This window comes from Podarcis erhardii (assembly GCF_964252035.2).
Source record: "Podarcis erhardii genome assembly, chromosome: 13".
NCBI lineage: Eukaryota > Metazoa > Chordata > Lepidosauria > Squamata > Lacertidae > Podarcis > Podarcis erhardii.
The window spans coordinates 41,426,301-41,448,847 of record NC_138502.1 but is presented as its reverse complement, the minus strand read 5'-3'; the positions used below and the strand labels follow the sequence as shown (position 1 = coordinate 41,448,847).

General features: G+C 45.4%; 1 protein-coding gene across 2 annotated transcripts in view; it reads left to right on the top strand.

The window, feature by feature from the left end:
• The first annotated feature begins 3,428 nt into the window (after positions 1-3,428).
• The window catches only part of RMND5A (required for meiotic nuclear division 5 homolog A), a 28,821-nt gene continuing 9,702 nt past the window's right edge, over positions 3,429-22,547 (top strand). The window contains exons 1-4 of one of the 2 annotated variants that reach the window (XM_081837988.1): positions 3,429-3,876; positions 14,283-14,425; positions 20,463-20,597; positions 20,781-20,881. In XM_081837988.1, the coding sequence (XP_081694114.1) occupies positions 3,444-3,876; positions 14,283-14,425; positions 20,463-20,597; positions 20,781-20,881 (812 nt within the window). In that variant the 5' untranslated portion in view covers positions 3,429-3,443. The remainder of the gene's footprint in view (positions 3,877-14,282; positions 14,426-20,462; positions 20,598-20,780; positions 20,882-22,547) is intronic. The other variant, XM_081837989.1, reaches the window with a different exon arrangement.

Below are 22,547 nucleotides of genomic sequence, written 5' to 3'. Positions count from 1 at the left end.
TTGTAGTGCAGCTAAGTGGATGAGACTTTGTATGTTGTAGGCATTTAGGTCAACTGCCCTGGGGTCTTCAGGTGAAGGGTGGTATACACATTTAATAAATATAACAACAAGAAAAATAAGTCTTCCCATTGTCTTTAAAAACCTACCGTATATTTTGCTCTATAAGACACACCAGACCACAAGGTGCATCTAGTTTTTGGAGGAGGAAAATAAGAAAAAAAATATTCTGAATCTCAGAAGCCAGAACAGCAAGAGAGATCGCTGCGCAGTGAAAGCAGCAATCCCTTTTGCTGTTCTGGCTTCTGGGATAGCTGCGCAGCCTGCATTCGCTCCATAAGACGCACACACATTTCCCCTTACCTTTTAGGAGGGAAAAAGTGAGTCTTATAGAGCAAAAAATATGGTAGTTACAGAAGGTGTGAAATTTTGTAGTGCAGCTTAGTGAATAAGACTATGCACATCAGTACACATAAACCTGTGGTTTAGAAGTGGAGGTTGGTTTATGCAGCCCAGCTCCCCATAAAGATCCCTTGAGGTCCTCTATCTTCGATAGTCAGAGAAATAAACAGAGCCAACAATCAAGTATAAGAACTATTACACTTGTCGTTTAAGTTCTATTGAATCTAAACAGGGTGTCCTGCAGAGCAGATACACCCCATACTCATTTATTTTCAGTGTGACATCACAAATTATTTGATTTACCGGTACACACTTCTGAGTAGACTTGGTTAGCTATGAACCAAAAAGTCCAGAATTCAATTTCCTCTCCAAGTCGCCTTAGGCCAGAGTTGGGAAAATCTGTGATCCTTCAGATGTTGTATTTCAACTTGGCCGTGGCCAGTGAGAAAAGGTGATGGAAACTGAAGGACAACAATGTCAACAGGTTCCCAATCACTGTAGCCTGACGTGCACCATCTACAATATGGGGATAAGAATACAGATCTATCTTACAGGGTATGTGAAGCTTTGAAAGTACTGTTAAAAGATGCATGCATTTGCCACCAACATCTAGAATGTCCAATATCCAGTATATAAAATGTTAACAGTTTCCCAACCCATTGGGATATTAGCAATGCTATTTTTCAAGAAAAAGAGGTGCCAGAGCTCACCACAAACACCTCCCTCATTCTCTTAGAATGGCAATGGTACCCACCTGAGAGAAGCTGGACCTGAGTTCTGGCGAGTTCCAGTTGGGAAAAAAAAAAGCCCTGGATATTGGCATGTGACAGGGTCATGGACTGTTTTACCTTTAGATCATCTGGTGCTATCAACATTTTGCAAGAACAGGCTCTAGGCTCAGGAAGCCAGGAATCTGTATGATAGAACGTTGTAGGTAGAATTACTTGCCTGCAATGTTTTTCAGTTTTTGTTTTTCAGTTTGCTACTCAGGGGTTGGTATAAGAATCATAGAATCATAGAATCATAGAGTTGGAAGAGACCACAAGGGCCATCGAGTCCAACCCCCTGCCAAGCTCCACACAATCATATATATATATATGTATATATATAGAGAGAGAGAGTGTGTGTGTGTCTAAAAGACACCTTCTTGTGGCTGCACCACACAGTTTAAATGAATCCATTCCTAAGTAGTCTCTCATTAATAAGAACTGCCTTCTAATTAAAGGGGGGTGGGGGAAAGATGCTGATAGTGCATTTTATTTTGTTTAAGCTGTTTGGAGGTCTACTGTCAGGCAGAAAAGCGGGATACAAATATTTAGATTTTATTTAGAGTCCTGAGAACTTAAGCTACAGGTTTTGACTCAGATGACTGGGGCAGTCCAACAGCAATATCAAGTTCTGTGGATCAACCTGCCAGGTGCAGGCGTTATTGTAGCTGGTTTACCCGTGCAAAGAGGTGCTCACACAAGTAGTCTTCAGACTGCAATCCATATACCATATTTTTCGCTCTATAAGACGCACCAGACCACAAGACGCACCTAGTTTTTGGAGGAGAAAAACAAGAAAAAAAAATTCTGAATCTCAGACGCCAGAACAGCAAGACGGATCACTGCGCAGTGAAAGCAGCAATCCCTCTTGCTGTTCTGGCTTCTGGGATAGCTGCGCAGCCTGCATTCGCTCTATAAGACGCACACACATTTCCCCTTACTTTTTAGGAGGGGAAAAAGTGAGTCTTATAGAGCAAAAAATACGGTACATGCATTACTATGGAGGAACACTAGGGAAAGTTATAAGTAAGTTGGTTTAGGATTTAATCAAACCTTGTGTGAGAATTTTCAGAGGAGAATCAAAGGCGTTGGCTTCTTCTGCAATGGTAAAAAAGAAGAAGTTTGCATCCCTTGCCAATCCTGCTTTTGCCTCCAGTCGATATTCCTCATCAGTTTAGATACCAGACCAAAATGTTTCTCTGTTACCCAGGTCTTTAGCTGAATGAACATTTTGTGGGCTCTTGGATGTGTTTTTGGGAAGGATGCTAATAGTTTGTTGGTTATTTTATTATGTATTTTGTATTTTCATTTTGTATTTTTATGCTGTGATGCGCGCTGTGATCTTCTTATGAAGGGCAGTATACTAATTTAAGAAATAATAAAAATATTAACAGTCCCCTTCTGCGTATTTTCTAAAGAGTCATGACAGCATGTAAAGAATAACAAGAAGATACAATCTTTGCAAACATTCATACATTTGTAAAAACGACAACAACGAAATTAGGAGCTCGTTGGGCAGCTAAGAGTCCCAGACGCAGAACCAGTAGGTTTAACAACTCACAGAAAAACAAATAATCACGTGAAGACCTATACGTAGCCGACGCGCGACGGAAGTCGGAGCCATGGCAGGAGGACCCCCAAAACGCTACTTCCGCTTTCCCTATCTGTTTACCTATGACATCTCATGGTAAACAAACCCGCCCCCTCCTCTCCCCACCCTCAAAAAGGGCGCTGCCTGATTCGCCTGTTCAAAGAGGCTGCTTTCATACAGGCCCTGCCCAACCTGCGTTTATGCAGAAACGACATAATGCTTGTTTAGAAGTCTCAAGAAGGCTTCTGAGAGGAAACGACAGTCTGAGGCGTCTAAGTTGCTGCCTGAACGCATCTCGACAGCTTTCAAACGGTAAAAACATAGACATAATAATGTAGACTGACACAGACCGTCTAATTCCGAGTTCCCTTTAGCGCCTTTTTTTTGTCTCTCTGAGTCCGAAGTGACAGTTGTCGATAAAACAGCGGAGAACGCTTAACACACACACAGCGTTCTATAAATATAGACTCGTTCAAACCGACATAGCCCTTCCGCACCCGCAACTTGGAACAAGACCTACATTAGAAAGCGCGAATTCCTGTCTTCCCGGGCTGCGCTTTGAAGGAGCGAGGGAGAGCCTGGCGACTCATTTCCCTTCGCTTGAGCTCTTGCTGAGCTGCCACTTCCTTCCTCGGGAAAACCAAGCAAAGGAACCCAGCAAGTTTCACGCTGGTCGGCGTCGGCGCATGCGAGCTCCTCTGCACCATTTTCCTACATCTACGCGCGCGCGAGCCTTGCCCAATCCCGCGGGCGCTCCTCGAGGACCCCTCCTTGGCTGCCCCGAGCAGTCGCCTGCGCCGCACCTCCAACCTTCCGCCGGGGAGGACCCCCTCCCCCGGTCCGTCCTGCGCGCTGCCTGCAAAAACAACAAGCCAGCCTCCCTCACACGGCGCAGGTTCTCCTCGGCCCGGTGGGGCCAAGGCCGGGCAGCAGGGGCCTGGGGTGGCCGGGCGTCGGGCGGAAGAGGCGATGGACCAGTGCGTGACGGTGGAGCGCGAGCTGGAGAAGGTGCTGCAGAAGTTCTCGGGCTACGGGCAGCTGTGCGAGCGGAGCCTGGAGGAGCTGATCCAGTACGTGGCGGGGCTGCGCCGGGAGATCCTCCAGAGCGAGAGTATGTCCGTAAGAACCAGGCGCTTGCCTTTTCTCTAAGCAGCAGGCAGGCAGGAATCCGGCAGGTGAAGCTTTCCTTGCCCCCCATCCCACTGAAACTGAATTTTTTAAATATAATTTTTATTAGCTTTTTTTTTAACATATCATTTTCAACAGTAATTAAACATGCTTTTACATCTTATTCAAATTTTCGACCTTCACCAATCCTGTCTGAAAACTGAATGTCGACTCCCTTTGAGGAAAGTGCCTGGTTTGCCATCACCGCTTTGGGCGCTTTGTTGTTGTTATTTGGGGGGAAACACAGTGGTACCTCGGGTTAAGTACTTAATTCGTTCCGGAGGTCCATACTTAACCTGAAACTGTTCTTAACCTGAAGCACCACTTTAGCTAATGGGGCCTCCTGCTGCCGCCGCGCCGCCGGAGCATGATTTCTGTTCTCATCCTGAAGCAAAGTTCTTAACCTGAAGCACTATTTCTGGGTTAGCGGAGTCTGTAACCTGAAGCGTGTGTAACCTGAAGCGTATGTAACCCGAGGTACCACTGTATTACATTACAGTGCCAGATTTACGTACGTATAAGTTAAAAAAGCTATAGTTTAGGGCACCACTCTTTTGGATAAACAACAGCCTGGATGCAGGTGGCGCTGTGGGTTACACCACAGAGCCTGGGACTTGCTGATCAGAAGGTCGGCGGTTCAAACCCCCACGACAGGATCAGGTCCCTGCTCCTGTCAACCTAGCAGTTCGAAAGCACATCAAAGTGCAAGTAGATAAATAGGTACTGCTCCAGCGGGAAGGTAACCGGCGTTTCTATGAGCGCCACAACCCCAGAGTCAGTCACGACTGGACCTAATGATCAGGGGCCCCTTTACCTTTTATTACATTACAGTACGTATAAGTTAAAGAAGCTGTAGTTTAGGGCCCCACTCTTGCCAGCCCCCCCCCCAAAAAATTAAAGGATAAACAACAACCTGCATGTACATTTCCTAAATACAAGATAAAAAGCAAATAAAATAAAAATCTACACACAGCAACAGTGTTTTGTGTTGTGTATGGACCTATTAGGTCCATAATTACCATACAGCATATATTCAACACAAAACAACAGCGACAATTTGTTGTTGACAAAGGACAGCTGGTTATATAAAGGGCCCCATTAGCTTCAGAGGCTTAGGGCCTCATCAAACCTAAATCGGGCCCAGCGCACATATCAGGCAAGGGGAAAGAAACCCTGTAAGTCTACTTGAAGGAAAGCTTCCAACTGCCGGATTTCTGGGTGTATTTGTTTTTTGGGGAAAATATGTGTCAAATTGTTTTTTGGGGGAGGGGGGATACCCTACGACTCTACGTGAAGGAAAACTTCCAACTCCCAGGCTGTTGTTAAGAAAACTATGGTAACTCTGTGCCTGTCTCAGTTTCCCTTCCCACCGCCTCACAATATCACTTTTATCCTTGTCTGTTAAGCTCTCGCGTAGTCTGCCTCTTGTTTTGAGACACCATTCAGTTCCCTATGATCCGACTTGTTTCCTGGATGGGTATGTGGGGTGTTAGGGGAGGGGTGGTACATCAGGTGGGGCAGATGTTGTGCTCCCTCTGGGGTAGTTTGTTCACCTTTGGTCGCTACCCTGCACTCAGCTCTCACCTGTGGCTCCTAGAAAATGTCAGCATTTGACAGTGATCACACTCCGGGAACAGCTTCAACTGGTCAACTAAACCAGGTGAGGGTAGCTCATGGGTCTCAAACCCTTGGTGAGTTAGGGACTTCCCCGACATGCGAAGACAGGCACCTGCAGATTGAGTGGACAAGACCAATAGTGGGTCCAACGGTCAAGAAAGTGGTTTCTGCACATGAGGGGCAGATGGCTTGTCAACCTATGAAAGTAGCCCTTCTAGGAGAAGGAAAACTCTTACCCAGGGGTCAGCAAACTTTTTCAGCAAGGGGCTGGTCCACTGTCCCTCAGACCTTGGGGGGGGGGGAGAGCTGGACTATATTGGGGGGGGGGAATGAACGAATTCCTATGCCCCACAAATAACCCAGAGATGCATTTTAAATAAAAGCACACATTCTGCTCATGTAAAAACACCAGGCAGGCCCCACAAATAACCCAGAGATGCATTTTAAATAAAAGGATACATTCTACTCATGTAAAAACATGCTGATTCCTGGACTGTCCGTGGGCCGGATTGAGAAGGCGATGGGGCCAGATCCAGCCCCCGGGCCCTAGTTTGCCTGCACATGCTCTTACCCTAAACCTCCACTGCCTTGCGGGACATCTTTAGGAGATGAAAAAGGCTAAGGAGTAAACCCTACAAAAATCCGGAGTGGAATCCCTAAGACAATTGGATGGTAACTTGTATGCCTTCTTCCGTCAACTCCTGCAGCCAAGCTGGTGCCAAATGTATTGCTCTGCTTTTCTTTGGACTACATCAGCGAGGCCAAGAGGAGGGTCTTGTCGTCTGAGCAAAGCAGTTTGACTTCACCACTTGAGGCACACTCCATTGTCTCTTGAGAGAGACAAATACCAGCAACAGCAACAACTGATTGTAGACACAATATTTTTTTTGTCCCTTGAGAACGGTATGCTCAATGTGGCCTTCATTTCCCTGGGGTCTGTTACAAAGGGTGTTTTTATGTTCTCTCCCCATAGCTCTTGTCTTCCTGCTGGGCTGGCTTGCTTGCTTGGTTATGTGGAACATACGCTTTGTCACATTACAGTGGTGCCCCGCAAGACGAATGCCTCGCAAGACGGAAAACCCGCTAGACAAAAGGGTTTTCCGTTTTGGAGGTGCTTCGCAAAACGAATTTCCTATGGGCTTGCTTCGCAAGATGAAAATGTCTTGCGAGTTCCTGCGGGTTTTTTCCCCTTTCCCCCCCTTTTTCTAAGCCGCTAAGCCGCTTATCTGCTAAGTGCTAAGCCGCTAAAAGCCGCTAAGCTGCTAATAGCGCTAATCCACTAAGCCGTCAATGGGCTTGCTTCGCAAGACGAGAAAACCGCTAGACGAAGAGAATCGCGGAACGGATTCTTTTCGTCTTGCGGGGCACCTCTGTATTTAACTAGAGAGGAAGGATCTCTTTCTCCCTTCTCTGCGCCCCCTCCCCAAAGTTTGCAAGAGAGAGGGAGGTTCAAAAACAGACGTGACAAACCCTGTAGTATTAATTTGCCAGGATGTGATTCATGGGTCTGATGAGCATCGTCTGACAAATTCTGCACTCTTGGCATCAGCTACTTTACCCGAAGGGCCACTTTGAGAAGCGATTATGGGGTGGTGTCCCTTCACCTCAACTTCCAGTTGCTTGTTTGCAGTTTGTAATTTTTCTCATATGCATCTCTTGTTGAGTCTTTCACCTTCAGTCTGTCTGCTGAAAGGCCTCTCGGCTACCAGCCCCTATTCTGCCTAAAGATTTAGATGAATTTGAAAAAGGCAGTGGCGAGACTGATCTTCCTCCTTTGGCTACGGTTGTTCATATTTATTTATTTATAAGAAATATTTATATACAAGTAGTTCATAAAAATATACCACAGTTTAGAACAGTATGAAAAAACCAAACCAAACAATAACATGTCAAGATAAAAATAAGTTAAAAACAAAAAGAAATTAATATCAAGCACAAGTAGACCATTGTAGGGAATGTACTCTTAATTGCCTGGTGGAATAGTTTTCCGTAGGCATTTAAAAGTTGGCACAGAAGGCAACCACTGAATCCCTGTTCTCATTGTGTTCTACAAGACTTGGGCCAGTGACACTGAAATCTTGATTTCTCATTGTTGTCAAACGAGCCTCACCAACTTGGGGAATTGAAAGAGATGATGTGGACAAAACTACTGCTGCTGTATTTTGGGAAATGATTTTCTAACAACTATAATTAAGTAACTAACTAACTATCAGCATGGCTTTCTTGTATTATATGGAGGAGGAGTTTTCCTTCTTCCCAGACGCAAGTGCTTGGCTTTGTTATTGACTGAGCAAAAAGAGCTAAGTTAATTTGCTTACATAGTTTTAAAAGATAAAGGGCTTTAGTTTTGAGATGCAGGAGACGATGTTTTGTTTTGACATCTCAGGAGTGGGCAGTGATTAATCTATCCTGCCCTCCATGGCCTCTTGTAATGAGTAAAACAAAAAAAAGGAAGGCTTAATCTGTTTCCACACGGGCAGGTAAGTTTACTCTTTCCCACTGAGTAATAATGGCATTAGTCATTGGTGGCTCCTAAATGAACATCCCATAGAGCAAATGTAAGCAAAGTTTACAATAACAGGTTTGCTGACTTTCCTATAACTGCGGTCTAATGTGCAACTGATATGTACACACACACACACACACACACACACACACACAGTCTGTTGAAATGATGTGTCCATATGTGTCATTCTGTGCCAGATTTCAGTGAGGCCATTTAGGAGTAAGCATTTTATTTGGAAATACTGTTTTTATTGGCACTTCCTCCCAAGTAAATATGTTTAGACTGGGATTAAGCTGGGTGTTTATTTAAAAAGGAACGTCTAGAAATTATTATTGAAGGCTGACAAAAGAGACCTCACAACTTGGAACTGGGTCATAATGCGACTGTCTCAAATGTTGGAGCATGGGTAGGCAAACTAAGGCCTGGGGCCCGGATCCAGCTCAGTCGCATTCTAGATCCGGCCCGTGGAACGGTCCGGGAATCAGCTTGTTTTTACATGAGTAGAATGTGTGCTTTTATTTAAAATGCATCTCTGGGTTATTTGTGGGGCATAGGAATTCGTTATCCCCCTCCCCAAAATATAGTCCGCCCCCTCCCACAAGGTCTGAGGGACAGTGGACCAGCCCGCTGCTGAAAAAGTTTGCTGATCCCTGTGTTAGAGAGTACAACTTGATGACATTCTCACGGGGGCAGGAATTGCATGGTGGCACCAGTTTTATGAATGGCCAGTTCCATATTGGGCCTGTTGACGTAACCCGTGCTATTTTCATTGTTGAAAGCTGAGAGCCGTGGTCATTTGACACAAAGAGACTAGTGAGTCACAGGGCATTTAGACATCTGAACAAAGGATAAATCTCCTTGAGGCTTGTAGATTTTTGTAGCTAAATGAGAAGATAGAGGGAATTATTTACCCAGTATCCCAGTAAATTTAAAGGCAAATACACCGCTGCGTCTTGATTGGACAGTGAAACATAGTTCTGCGTGAATGTGGCAGAGAAAACAGTTAATGGGAATGGTTTGCTGCAGCATGGAAGTGGCTTTTCTGAAGCGGTGCTTGAGGAACTGGACACTACAGATAAACATGGAGATAAATAAGATCTGGTGGACCAGTTTCTCCTTCCCTTTTTTCAAATACCAGACTGGATGCTAGCACTTGAAATTTTTCTAGCTTCTGTAGTACTCTGACTAGCTTAGCTCCATGTTGTTTAGTCGTTTAGTCATGTCCAACTCTTCGTGACCCCATGGACCAGAGCACGCCAGACACTCCTGTCTTCCACTGCCTCCCGCAGTTTGGTCAAACTCATGCTGGTAGCCCTGAGAACACTGTCCAACCATCTCGTCCTCTGTCGTCCCCTTCTCCTTGTGCCCTCCATCTTTCCCAACATCAGGGTCTTTTCCAGGGAGTCTTCTCTTCTCATGAGGTGGCCAAAGTATTGGAGCCTCAGCTTCAGGATCTGTCCTTCCAGTGAGCACTCAGGGCTGATTTCCCTAAGAATGGATAGGTTTGATCTTCTTGCAGTCCATGGGACTCTCAAGAGTCTCCTCCAGCACTATAATTCAAAAGCATCAATTCTTTGGCAATCAGCCTTCTTTATGGTCCAGCTCTCACTTCCATACATCACGACTGGGAAAACCATAGCTTTAACTATATGCACCTTTGTTGGCAAGGTGATGTCTCTGCTTTTTAAGATGCTGTCTAGGTTTGCCATTGCTTTTCTTCCAAGAAGCAGGCATCTTTTAATTTTCGTGACTGCTGTCACCATCTGCAGTGATCACGGAGCCCAAGAAAGTAAAATCTCTCGCTGCCTCCATTTCTTCATTTCTTCTTTAATAATGTCACTCATTATTAAAATTGTTGTTGTTTAGTTATTTAGTCGTGTCCATGGGACTCTCAAGAGTCTCCTCCAGCACCATAATTCAAAGGCATCAATTCTTCGGCGATCAGCCTTCTTTATGGTCCAACTCTCACTTCCATACATCACTACTGGGAAAACCATAGCAGCTTAGCTCCATAGTTTTCCACAATTACATTTATTTTTTTATTTCTTGCAAGTTTCAGAAACTATTGTGCCTTGAGGTTTTAAAACAGAGGGTAGCGTTCAAGAAATGAATGCTGTTCTTTATTTTAGAGAGGAGGTAAACAAAGTCTGCCTTCTCCTGGAACGCTCCATAAGCCAGGGGACTGCTCGGTCTGACACAGCTTCGGCAGATACTTGAGCTTGCAGCGCTTCTACTTGCCTCGCCAGAGATGATGATGATAATAATAATAATAATAATAATAATAATTTTTTATTTGTACCCCGCCCATCTGGCTGGGTTTCCCCAGCCACTCTGGGCGGCTTCCAACAGAGATAAAAAATACACTAAAATGTCACATATTAAAAACTTCCCTGAACAGGGCTGCCTTCAGATGTCTTCTGAATGTCAGGTAGTTGTCCATCGCCTTGACATCCGATGGGAGGGCATTCCACAGGGCGGGCGCCACCACCGAGAAGGCCCTCTGCCTGGTTCCCTGCAACTTGGCCTCTCGCAGTGAGGGAACCGCCAGAAGGCCCTCGGAGCTGGACCTCAGTGTCCGGGCAGAACGATGGGGGAGGAGACGCTCCTTCAGATATACTGGACCGAGGCCATTTAGGGCTTTAAAGGTCAGCACCAACACTTTGAATTGTGCTCGGAAACGTACTGGGAGCCAATGTAGGTCTTTCAAGACCGGTGTTATATGGTCTCGGCGGCCGCTCCCAGTCACCAATCTAGCTGCCGCATTCTGTATTAGTTGTAGTTTCCGGGTCACCTTCAAAGGTAGCCCCACGTAGAGCGCATTGCAGTAGTCCAAGCGGGAGATAACCAGAGCATGTACCACTCTGGCGAGACAGTCCGCAGGCAGATAGGGTCTCAGCCTACGTACCAGATGGAGCTGGTAAACAGCTGCCCTGGATACAGATTTGACCTGTGCCTCCATGGACAGCTGTGAGTCCAAAATGACTCTCAGGCTGCGCACCTGGTCCTTCAGGGGCACAGTTACCCCATTCAGGACCAGGGAATCCTCCACACCTGCCCGCCTCCTGTCCCCCAAAAACAGTACTTCTGTCTTGTCAGGATTCAACCTCAATCTGTTAGCCGTCATCCATCCTCCAACCGCTTCCAGACACTCACACAGGACCTTTACCGCCTTCACTGGTTCTGATTTAAAAGAGAGGTAGAGCTGGGTATCATCTGCATACTGATGAACACCCAGCCCAAACCTCCTGATGATCTCTCCCAGCGGCTGCATGTAAATGTTGAAAAGCATGGGGGAGAGGACAGAACCCTGAGGCACCCCACAAGTGAGCGGCCAGGGGTCTGAACACTCATCCCCCCCCACCACTTTCTGAACACGGCCCAGGAGGAAGGAGCGGAACCACTGTATGACAGTGCCCCCAGCTCCCAGCCCCTCAAGACGGTCCAGAAGGATGTCATGGTCGATGGTATCAAACGCCGCTGAGAGATCCAGCAGAGAGAAGAGACCAGGGGATTAATAAAGGGGTGAAGTCTCCGATTCTTCCCTCCTATTCATCAATGCAAGTGGCAGCTGTTCTTCTGAGCTTAACCTGAGTGTTTCTCTGGAGAAGGACTTCCTGGACCTTGGTTGGGGAGCGAGTGTGTGCCTTGCTGTGCAGGCAAATGGAAGTTGGTAGCATAGTGCCACACTTGTTTTGTATATACAGTGGTACCTTGGTTCTCAAACAGCCTAGTTCACAAACAACTTAGAACCCAAACATCGCAAACCCAGAAGTGAGCGTTCTAGTTCTCGGATTTTTTTTGGAAGTCGAACGTGTCCTGAGTCCTGAGCTTCCATTTTTAGTGTCGCGCTTCCGTTTTTAGAGACATCGCGCTGATTGGGCCGGTGAGGAGAAGCGTTTTAGGGGTAGTTTTTCAACAGCCTGGAACGGATTAATCCATTTTGCATTACTTTCTATGGGAAAGTAATTGGAATTGCCTTGGTTTGGAATGTTTAGGTTTTGGAAAGGACTTCCAGAATGGATTAAGTTTGAGAACCAAGGTAAAAAGGTAAAGGGACCCTTGACCATTAGGTCCAGTCGTGACCGACTCTGGGGTTGCGGCGCTCATCTCGCTTTATTGGCCAAGGGAGCCGGGGTACAGCTTGTGGGTCATGTGGCCAGCATGACTAAGCCACTTCTGGCGAACCAGAGCAGCGCACGCAAACGCCGTTTACCTTCCCGCTGGAGCGGTACCTATTTATCTACTTGCACTTTGATGTGCTTTCGAACTGCTAGGTTGGCAGGAGTAGGGACCGAGCAACTGGAGCACACCCCGTTGCAGGGATTCGAACCGCCGACCTTCTGATCGGCAAGTGCTAGGCCCTGTGATTTAACCCACAGCGCCACCCGCGTCCCTTTTTTATCAGGGTTACTCGTTCCCAAATACCCATCACATCTGATGACGAGAAAAAACAGAGCCTTGTGAAGGTGGGTGCAGAAGACCACATGCAGACCCCTAGATCAGTTGTGTTTCTTCATGGAAACAAAGCAGAGGTATTTTTTGTGATGACGGACTATCTGCAATTCGGGATAGCTGAGCGGTACGTTCAAGCTGCTGAGGTCTAACAAAGAACAAGGCACCAGTCTTTTCTCCTGGCAAGGAAGTATTCCACACAGCATTCAGTTACTTGTAATTCTGACAGATTTACCCGGATATAGCACAAAAATTCAATGGCAATTCTGCCTTTAATTAGGAAAATCACATTTAGCAGGACCATACTGGGGGGGGGGGCAGCTAAAACAAGAGTGAATATAGTGGAACCTCGGTTTTTGAACGTAATCCGTTCCGAAAGTTCATTCGAAAACTGAAAATCAAAGGGCTTTCGGCAAAGTGAATGGTTAAAATGGAAAAATGCACCATGGAAGCTGTTCAATTTCCAAGGCTTGTTCGAAAACAGAAGCATTCACTTCCGGGTTTTCAGCGTTCGGCTTCCGAATCGTTCAGCAGCCAAGGCATTTGAAAACCGAGGTTAAACTGAATTTGGAAATCTTAAGCTAATATGACATTTAAAAAGGCCTAACTCAGAGGGAGAGGGAAGCCACACAATGTTTTGTGGTGGAAATACCGGCGGCATCCTCTGAAAATCAGAGATAAGGGTCTATGAAAACCAATTTATCCCATATGTATTGTCTTTTGAGGCAACTGCTGCTTTTATATATACAACGGGTGGCGCTGTGGGTTAAACCACAGAGCCTAGGGCTAGCCGATCAGAAGGTCGGCAGTTCGAATCCCCGCAACGGGGTGAGCTCCCGTTGCTCAGTCCCTGCTCCTGCCAACCTAGCAGTTCGAAAGCATGTCAGAGTGCAAGTAGATAAATAGGTACCGCTCCAGCTGTACGCCGGCTCCCACGGCCAATAAAGCGAGATGAGCGCCCCAACCCCAGAATCGGTCACAACTGGACCTAATGGTCAGGGGTGCCTTTACCTTTACCTTTTAACCCTGATGGATATTTCTCAGTTAGTGAAAACCGGGCAGGACCTCTCGGAGATGAAACAGAGGTTTCTTAACTGTCTACAAAGTCATTCCAGAGTGACCCAGCCTAGTTTGCATCTCTCTCTAGTCTTTTCAAGTCTTGAGAGGGTTGAAACGAATGGAGGGAATGTAAGAGAGGTCTGCAGAAGCAAGACCTTTGCCTCTATAAAGATTCAGGTGCTGGATAGAATCTCATAACATTGTGCGTAGCTACTGTGCCTTGTTACAGTGTACACTTGACAAGGCCGCTTTGCGAGAACTGCTTTTCCAGGTAAGCAACCAACCATTTAGCGATAATCTGAAATAATACGCTGAGTACAAGGCTGCGATGAAGCTGGCTTCGAGTTATGATTGTATATAACTTGCTGTGCATGCTATAAATTATGCCGGCCAATCCCACAGGAGTAATATTTCCTGACACCAGAGGTGGGGGGGGGGTATGGCCTCTCAGGTGCTGTTGGACCCTCAACTCCCTTCAGCACCAGCCAATGTGGCTAATGATCAGCGATGATTGGAGCCATAGACCAGCAACATCTGAAGGGTTACAGATTTTTCACCCCACCAGTGTTTCCTGTAATCCATTTTGAAACTACTTATGACTTTTCAGAAGTGAAATGAAATGATGGCGCTCGGGCCCTTTGTTTGCAGAAATTCCATTTCTTGGGAATTAGTGTTTCTTGCTCATACTGCAATTAATTATTTGCTTTTCTTCTCTTCCGTCTAGATCAAGATGGAGATCTATCGGGGACGATATCACTTGTTATGACCCAGTGTTGCAAGCGAATAAAGGACACCGTTCAGAAATTGGCCTCAGATCACAAAGACATTCACAGTAGTGTTTCCCGTGTTGGGAAAGCTATTGACAAGGTATTTAGAGCATTCATTTGGTTGTGTCTCAATGCTTAGTTGTTGTTTTTAAAAACTTTGGATGTTTAAAATTTAATGTGAGTCAGCACTGCAGACTCCCCAGAGTTTTGCAACGAGCTTTTACAGAGATGAAGGATCTCTGGCCTTCCAGATGTTGTGAGACTCCCAACTCTTATCAGCCGCAGCTACGTAGCCCAGGGTCAGGGGTGATGTAAGTTGTTATTTAACAGCATCTGAAAGGCCACAGTTTCCCCATCCCTGCTGTAGGTTGTTTTCAAGAAAGCTCAGTGGATGTGTCTATATTTCTGTATGCAAAACCATATCCCCCAGTTTGGACCCCATCAGAAACCAAGTGAAATAAAGAACCCAGAGGTAAAATGCAGCCTTCACATTGAAAATCGGCCTTCTGCGAAATAGATTGCCACTTTAGATAATTAGATTAAGACTAATGCAGCAAAATATTTAGTCCTGGGTACATTGAAACCAAGGGACGCGGGTGGCGCTGTGGGTTAAACCACAGAGCCTAGGACTTGCCAATCAGAAGGTCGTGGTTCGAATCCCCACGACGGGGTGAGCTCCCGTTGTTCGGTCCCAGCTCCTGCCAACCTAGCAGTTTGAAAGCACGACAAAGTACAAGTACATGAATAGGTACCGCTCCGGGGGGAAGGTAAACGGCGTTTCCGTGCGCTGCTCTGGTTCGCCAGAAGCGACTTAGTCATGCTGGCCATGATGAGCGCCGCAACCCCAGAGCTGGCCACGGCTGGACCTAATGGTCAGGGGTCCCTTTACCTTTTACATTGAAACCAGAGTGTTTAAAATTTATCTAGAACCATATACTAACTTGGATCTCCTTCCAAAAGGTGCAGCTACTGGGCCTTTGCCAAAGGAGATGTGTTAGATCTGCTTGGGGCTCCATACCCCTCCCGCAAATCACCCACAGGAAATATGCCTAGCAGCTTTTTTGGAAGGTCCAAGTTAGAATTAATATGGTCCTAGATAAATTTCTGGTGACAGATGATGTGAATGTCTTAATAGGCCATGTTACCTGTAAAGAAGAAGCTAGAGGAAGAACAGGGGAGAGAGTACTATTGAACTTTGTTGATTGCCAGGGAAGATTATTCATTTTACTATCTTGGAACCCATCAAACACGGACGAATATGTGCAAAACCTACATTTGGCAACTCATGAGCAGATTCTAACCTGGGGAGATAACAGCAAAGACCTGATGAAGAGAGCCCAGCAGAGGATATATTTCCTGAGAATACTCCGGAAAAATAATCTCTCAAAGGACCTGTTGATGGCATTTGACCATTGTACTGTTGAGAGTGTATTAACTTATGGTCTGTGTGTGTGTTTTGGGAGCTGCACGGCCAGGGAAAAAACAATGCTGTCCAGGGTTGTAAAGACTGTGGAGAGAATAATTGGGTGCACTCTTCCCACCTTGGATCAAATCTATGCTTCCAGGTGCCATAAGAAAGCTGCAGAGATAGTGCAGGATAGTGCACACCCCGGAAATGATCTCTTTCAGCTTCTGCCTTCTGGAAGAAGGTACAGGATTATAAAGACTAGGACTAGCCGCCTGAGAAACAGTTTCTATCCAAATGCGATTTTGGTTTTAATCGCAGTGTGAGGTAGTCTCTGTGGGAGTATATTGTATTTAATTATGGGGTGTCAGCGTTTTTAGGGGACTAACCTAGCTGGGATAGCAGGCTTGTTGGTTTTTGAATGTCTGATGTAGATTTTTTCAATTTCGTTGTTCTGTATGGGACAACGGCAATAAAGATTATCGTATCGTATTCTAATAAGCAGAAAACGTAAGAGGAATTTCAGTTTTGAAGCTCTTTCTAGAATAATGTATCGTGCCCAATAGAATTGGCATCATGCATAATGGAATATTGCCCTTTGGTTTGTTATAAAGGGTTCAATTCAAAATGCTGGTTATGTCCTTTAAAGCTCTAAACTGGGTTGGGATCAGGCTACTTCTGAGAGCACCTTCTCCCATATGAACATGTCTGCTTACTAAGCTCTTCTGGAGAGCCTCTCTATCTTACCCTGCCAGCCTCTGAATTGCATTTGTTCAGGATACAGAACAGGGTCTTCTCTGTAGCTGCAGCAAAGCTTTAGAACTTCTTTGCTAGAGAGGTCCATCTTACTTCCTCATTTCTAGCCTTCTGATGGCAATCTAGCCAGCTGCCTAAACTTTCAATCTGAAAATTCAGCCGTCTCCTAGTTTTTATCTTATCTTTGTTCCCTGACTTTTTACCATCTTACTTTATTTTTACTGTGCGAGTTGAGCATTTTTATGGAAAAGCTGGATAGCATTGTTTTAAAAGTGATAAAAAACCCTTCCTGTTTTTGATCTTTAGCACAGTGACTGGATTTTAGGGAGTTTCCTAAACCGATAAGCTCTTGAGAGGCATTGGCTGGGTTACTGCCTTTAGTTATGAGTTGTCAATGGAAGCAAATTTTGCAACAGAAGAAGCTGCCTGAGTCAGCTGCCTCGGCCCAGTATACCTGAAGGAGCGTCTCCACCCCCATTGTTCTGCCCGGACACTGAGGTCCAGCTCCGAGGGCCTTCTGGCGGTTCCCTCGCTACGAGAAGCCAAGTTACAGGGAACCAGGCAGAGGGCCTTCTCGGTAGTGGCACCCGCCCTGTGGAACGCCCTCCCACCAGATATCAAAGAGAAAAACAACTACCAGACTTTTAGAAGACATCTGATGGCAGCCCTGTTTAGGGAAGCTTTTAATGTTTAATAGATTATTGTATTTTAATATTTTGTTGGAAGCCACCCAGAGTGGCTGGGGAAACCCAGCCAGATGGGCGGGGTATAAATAATAAATAATAATAATAATAATAATAATTATTGAAGAAATTTCAGCTCATAAACCTGTTTTGGCAAGACATAGCCCCCCCCAACCCCCACTTCTGCCTTCATAAGAGCAGATCATTCCCAGCGTGTTCAGAGAGGTAATTTAACTTAGTTTTGATTCCTTGGGGACCCCCCCCCCCCGTTTTTAAAGAAATTAATGTCTCTAAATAGGGGTTTTCCTTTGTGGTCCATTGTTCAGGCTATAAATACACATTGTGTAACTGAAACGTTTCTTGGCCTTACATGTAACTCACCTGTCAAGCTGCACTTGTCTATTATCCTAGTTCCTGTGTCCTACAGATTGGTCTTCTGGTCCTACTGTGCCAGCAGCTGCTTTATTGGTTAAGCTAGCGTAACGTAATCAAGATCCTATGCACTTTCAGCAGCAAGGCAGGCAGTAAAACAAAACCACTTTCTGCAAGAAATAATATCTTTTTTTATAAAAGGAAGGAACCGGCCAATGCACACAACAGTTGAATGCGCCCCAAATGCAATCATATCCAAGCACATCTATGAAGCACAGTTTAGCAGTCAAGGGACACAGCACTCTACAAGAGTCTGCTTGTAGCACAAACATAGGCAAGCCTGAAAAGAACCGCTCTTTTTGCAGACAAATAGGTAGAGCCTATAGGTAGAGCAAGGAGAGGACAGACATTCTTGTCTGTCAGATGCTGATGGTGGTTGCTCGTGAGTAACCAGGCAGGATTCAGACCTGTCTTTTACAGGTTTTATTGTGCAAACTACAGTGGTGCCCCGCAAGACGAATGCCTCGCAAGACGAAAAACCCGCTAGACGAAAGGGTTTTCCGTTTTGGAGGCGCTTCGCAAGACGAATTTCCCTATGGGCTTGCTTCGCAAGACGAAAACGTCTTGTGAGCCTTGCGATTTTTTTCGCTCTCCCCCCTTTTTCTAAGCCGCTAATAGCCGCTTTGCCGCTAATAGCCGCTAATAGCGCTAAGCCGCTAATAGGGTTGCTTCGCAAGACGAAAAAACCGCTAGACGAAGAGACTCGCGGAACGGATTCTTTTCGTCTTGCGAGGCACCACTGTATTTACAGTGCAGATCTACAAAGTTCATGTCCATCTAGTCACTTGTAGAATCCGGGAGTGGCCCCTTCCGGCTTCTCCCCCAACATAATAACTTCGGCACCCCAAACCTCCTCCTCCCCTCCTTGCGTTTCACCCCTCTGCGCAAGCTGGGCGACCTCCTGGCCAGCCCGGCGAGGTGAGGTGCTGGGGCTCTCAGCAGCATCCTCGAGTCCTTCCCTCTCTTCTCCACTGGAGGTGTGGCTTTTCCCACCGCTGGAAGAGGAACTGCTCCTCAGGAGTTTCGGAGGCTCTCTGTATCCCCATGGCCCCCCTGCCTCCCTCCCCTGTTCCGATGGCAGTCCCCTGACATTGTCGCAGCGTCCAGTTCATTCCAGCACTCATGGCTAGAGTAGAGCATGGGCTCCCAAGGGGTATCAAAGTCCTGTGGCAAAAGTGCACTTGCTAGAACGCTCCTGTTGATGCCTATGTGAAGAGAAAAAGAGGCTTTTTTGCCAGGGAGTCAGACTCATGTACAGTGGTGCCTCGCAAGACGAAAAGAATCCGTTCCGCGAGTCTCTTCGTCTTGCGGTTTTTTCGTCTTGCGAAGCAAGCCCATTAGCGGATTAGCGGATTAGCGCTATTAGCGGCTTAGGGACTTAGCGGATCAGCTGATAAGCGGCTTAGCGGATCCGCTGATAAGCGGCTCAGCGGCTCAGCTGTTTAGCGGCTTAGCGGAACAGCTGATAAGCGGCTTAGCGGATCAGCTGATAAGCGGCTTAGCGGCTTAGAAAAAGGGGGGGGAAAGGAAAAAAAACCCCGCAGGAACTCGCAAGACATTTTCGTCTTGCGAAGCAAGCCCATAGGAAATTCGTTTTGCGAAGCACCTCCAAAACGGAAAACCCTTTCGCCTAGTGGGTTTTCCATCTTGCGAGGCATTCGTCTTGCGGGGCACCACTGTACAAGGAAGAGCAGGAATCACAACGGTTATTACATAGGCTCCAGCACCAGGACACAGTGAGGGGAAGACACTCTATGGGAGGCTGGTTCAAGCCCTGCCATGGGGGAACGTTGACACAAATCACCGTTTGGCTGGCAAAAATGATAGGATCCCCTCAATTCCTCAAATATGCCAAATGTGTTTAAAAAATAAAAAGTAGAGCGAGCAGTGGCCATACCTCCTGCCACAAGGAGCAGATCCTGAGCCACAATCACGGAGAAGAGAATACGACTTGCCAGGCGTTTTGCAATCCCAGTTCAGAGCCCTGATAGGGTGTGTGTGTGTGTGTGTGTGTGTGTGTGTGTGTGTGTGTGCGTGTGTGCGTGCGCGCGCGCAAATTGCCCTCTCTGACCTCATCCCATCAGTCACCTGATCAGCAAGTCATCTGACTGGAAACCCTGTCAGCTGATAGTCAATCTCCTACCATGCTAAAGCTTAAATACAAGGCCGCTTTTATCTGATTTGCTGGGTGTTAATGTCATTGCTCTGCTCTGGTGGCTTATATGTGGTTTTATAGATTAGATTTGTGTTTTGGGGGGACTTACTGTACACCACTCTGATGCCTTAGCTGAAGGACAGCCTAGAAAAACGTTTAAAGCAACCTTCTAAAAGCCGACATGACTTCCAATCTTATGCACAATAACTTCATATTCTGATTGAATATGTATTGCATTACTTTCTAGTAATGAGCTGCACCCTTTCCTATCTTTAATTCTTAAAATTTGTAAATATAGACTGTATTAATGGTTACCAGAAAGAAACAAAATGGTGTCTTCTTTTTCTATAAAGGACGTAATGAATCATGTGACAGAAATACAGTGGTACCTCGGGTTAAGTACTTAATTCGTTCCAGAGGTCCGTACTTAACCTGAAACTGTACTTAACCTGAAGCACCACTTTAGCTAATGGGGCCTCCTGCTGCTGCTGCGCTGCTGGAGCTGGGTTAGCGGAGTCTGTAACCTGAAGCGTATGTAACCCGAGGTACCACTGTATCTTAAAAGACAAGATGAAGCGAAGCAAGGCAGTTCAGAAATAGACAAAAGCACTTCTGTGCGGAGATTTATATAATTTGCCTAATGCAAAAATAAAAACGTAAGAGCTTGTTTTTTTCCTGGGACTGATTGTCACTTTTTCCTTCACAGAATTTTGACTCTGACATCAGCAGCGTGGGTATAGATGGATGCTGGCAGGCTGATAGCCAGCGGATTCTGAATGAGGTGATGGTAGAACACTTTTTCCGGCAAGGAATGCTAGATGTAGCTGAGGAGCTTTGCCAGGTAATTGCAGCTAGAATTCCTCGTTCCTGGGAAGCAATATAATTTTTTCACCTATTGTTTTAGTTGAATTTCCGGGCAACTGTGGAGTCTATCCCACGTTCTAATGGTCCGCGGACATGAAAACACTGTTTTGCCCATCTGTAAAAATGACTAAAGAATGTGTGATATGATCTTGTTTTTCAGGAGTCTGGGCTTTCGATAGACCAAAGTCAAAAGCAGCCATTTGTGGAGCTCAACCGAATATTGGAAGCACTTAAAGTTAGAGTTTTGAGACCTGCGTTAGAGTGAGTTACTCACCTGTTTTGGAAATATTCAGATAAAACGCCATCTAAAGTCTCTCATTTTTTAACATATTCACTAATGCTGGGGATTCTCAAGTGAATAGATGTTCACTAAATGTGTTCCAGCTGGGCTGAAATCCCAAAACTCAAATGGGTCTTGCCTGCAGCAGGAATTGTCCAATATCAGGGTGGGTCCATGTTCCACAGGAAGTGGCAGCTCTCAGGTGAGGCCTGTTTTGAACTGCCACGCTCATGTAAAGTTAAACTGCCCTGATATAAGAGACCCATCTATCTGTCTGTCTCTCCATCTTGCACACACACAAAAAGTTTGAAAATAGGATACATGGATTTATCAATCCTTATGCTTTTTCATTTGTTTGTGATACTGTTTCTCTCTGGCCAGAGTGGTTTTTCTTTTTAATTATCTAGGTCAGTGGTAGCCAAAATTGTGGATGTTGCTAGACAACAACTCCCATCATCCTTGAGCATAAGCCATGCTGGCTGGGGCTGATGGAAATTGGAGTCCATGAAAATCTGGAGGGTACTATCTGATCTAGGTATTTGCCAGATTCTAGGGTTTTCATTTCTCCAAAGTTTCCAGGAGAATGAAATGTCTGAATAAATATACATTAATGAAGGAAGGTGGTAGCCTGCCGACATTCAGGGCTGTTAATACAGACAAGGAAAATTATTGTGTTCATTTGTATATGTTTAATAAAAATGTAAACATCAGCAATAATGAAAACGTATACCAGGACATCACCTGTTTCTCGAGCATTAAACAAAAGAGTGAAGTAGAAATATTTGTTTGTGTGCAAGTGTTAACTATATCTGTCTTTTCCATTATTGATCAGCAAATATAGGATGGTATATAAATTCAATAAGTAATAATAGTAACATTTCTTCACCCGCAACTTCATTTTTCAGAGTTGGTTGTGGTCCACAGCCCATGCTCTCACGCACATATATGGAAATAAGTTCCCTTGAAATTTGTATAACTTGCCTTCAAATCCCGAATGTAATTCTAGGAAGTCACTGGAATCCAATCTCTGCAATCCCTGCAATTTAACCACTGCTCCAAAGAAACAGAGCATTGAAAACAGTCTTTAGGATGTGTGACAAACAGTATTAATGTTTGCTCAATAAGCTGAATGGAACGTTTAGAACAGCTAATTGCAGGTTATTAGCCAGTGTAATTTTTCATTGGTTAACAAAATACAAGCGGGAAATATTTATTTGTAACTATTGCAAATAAATATTCACAAGTTACTAGTCCATAAAATGTTTTTCTAACTCCTTTTCCCACATGCAAGTCACTTTGGCACATCATTAGCCGAGAGGTGGGGACCTCATATTCTTCCAGTTTATGGAAACTTCCCTACCTGGTTGCCTAGAAATAATTCATACCAGGTATGGGAATGTAGGTGAGTGGCTGTTTACAAGCCAGAGGTGGTTCTTTACAATTCTGATCTCAATTGCAAGTGATGACGCTCAGCTGCCCTCAGGGTTACTTCCTTCCAGGACCTGTTAAGCCACAACTCCTCTGTAATGATCTGCCAATTTTTAAACCGCAAATTTCAGCGCAAGACAATGAATGACTTCTGTGACCAGAGACGAAAAAGTAGTGCTGAAGCCAACCAAACTGAAAAGAAACTGGTGGTTATTAAAA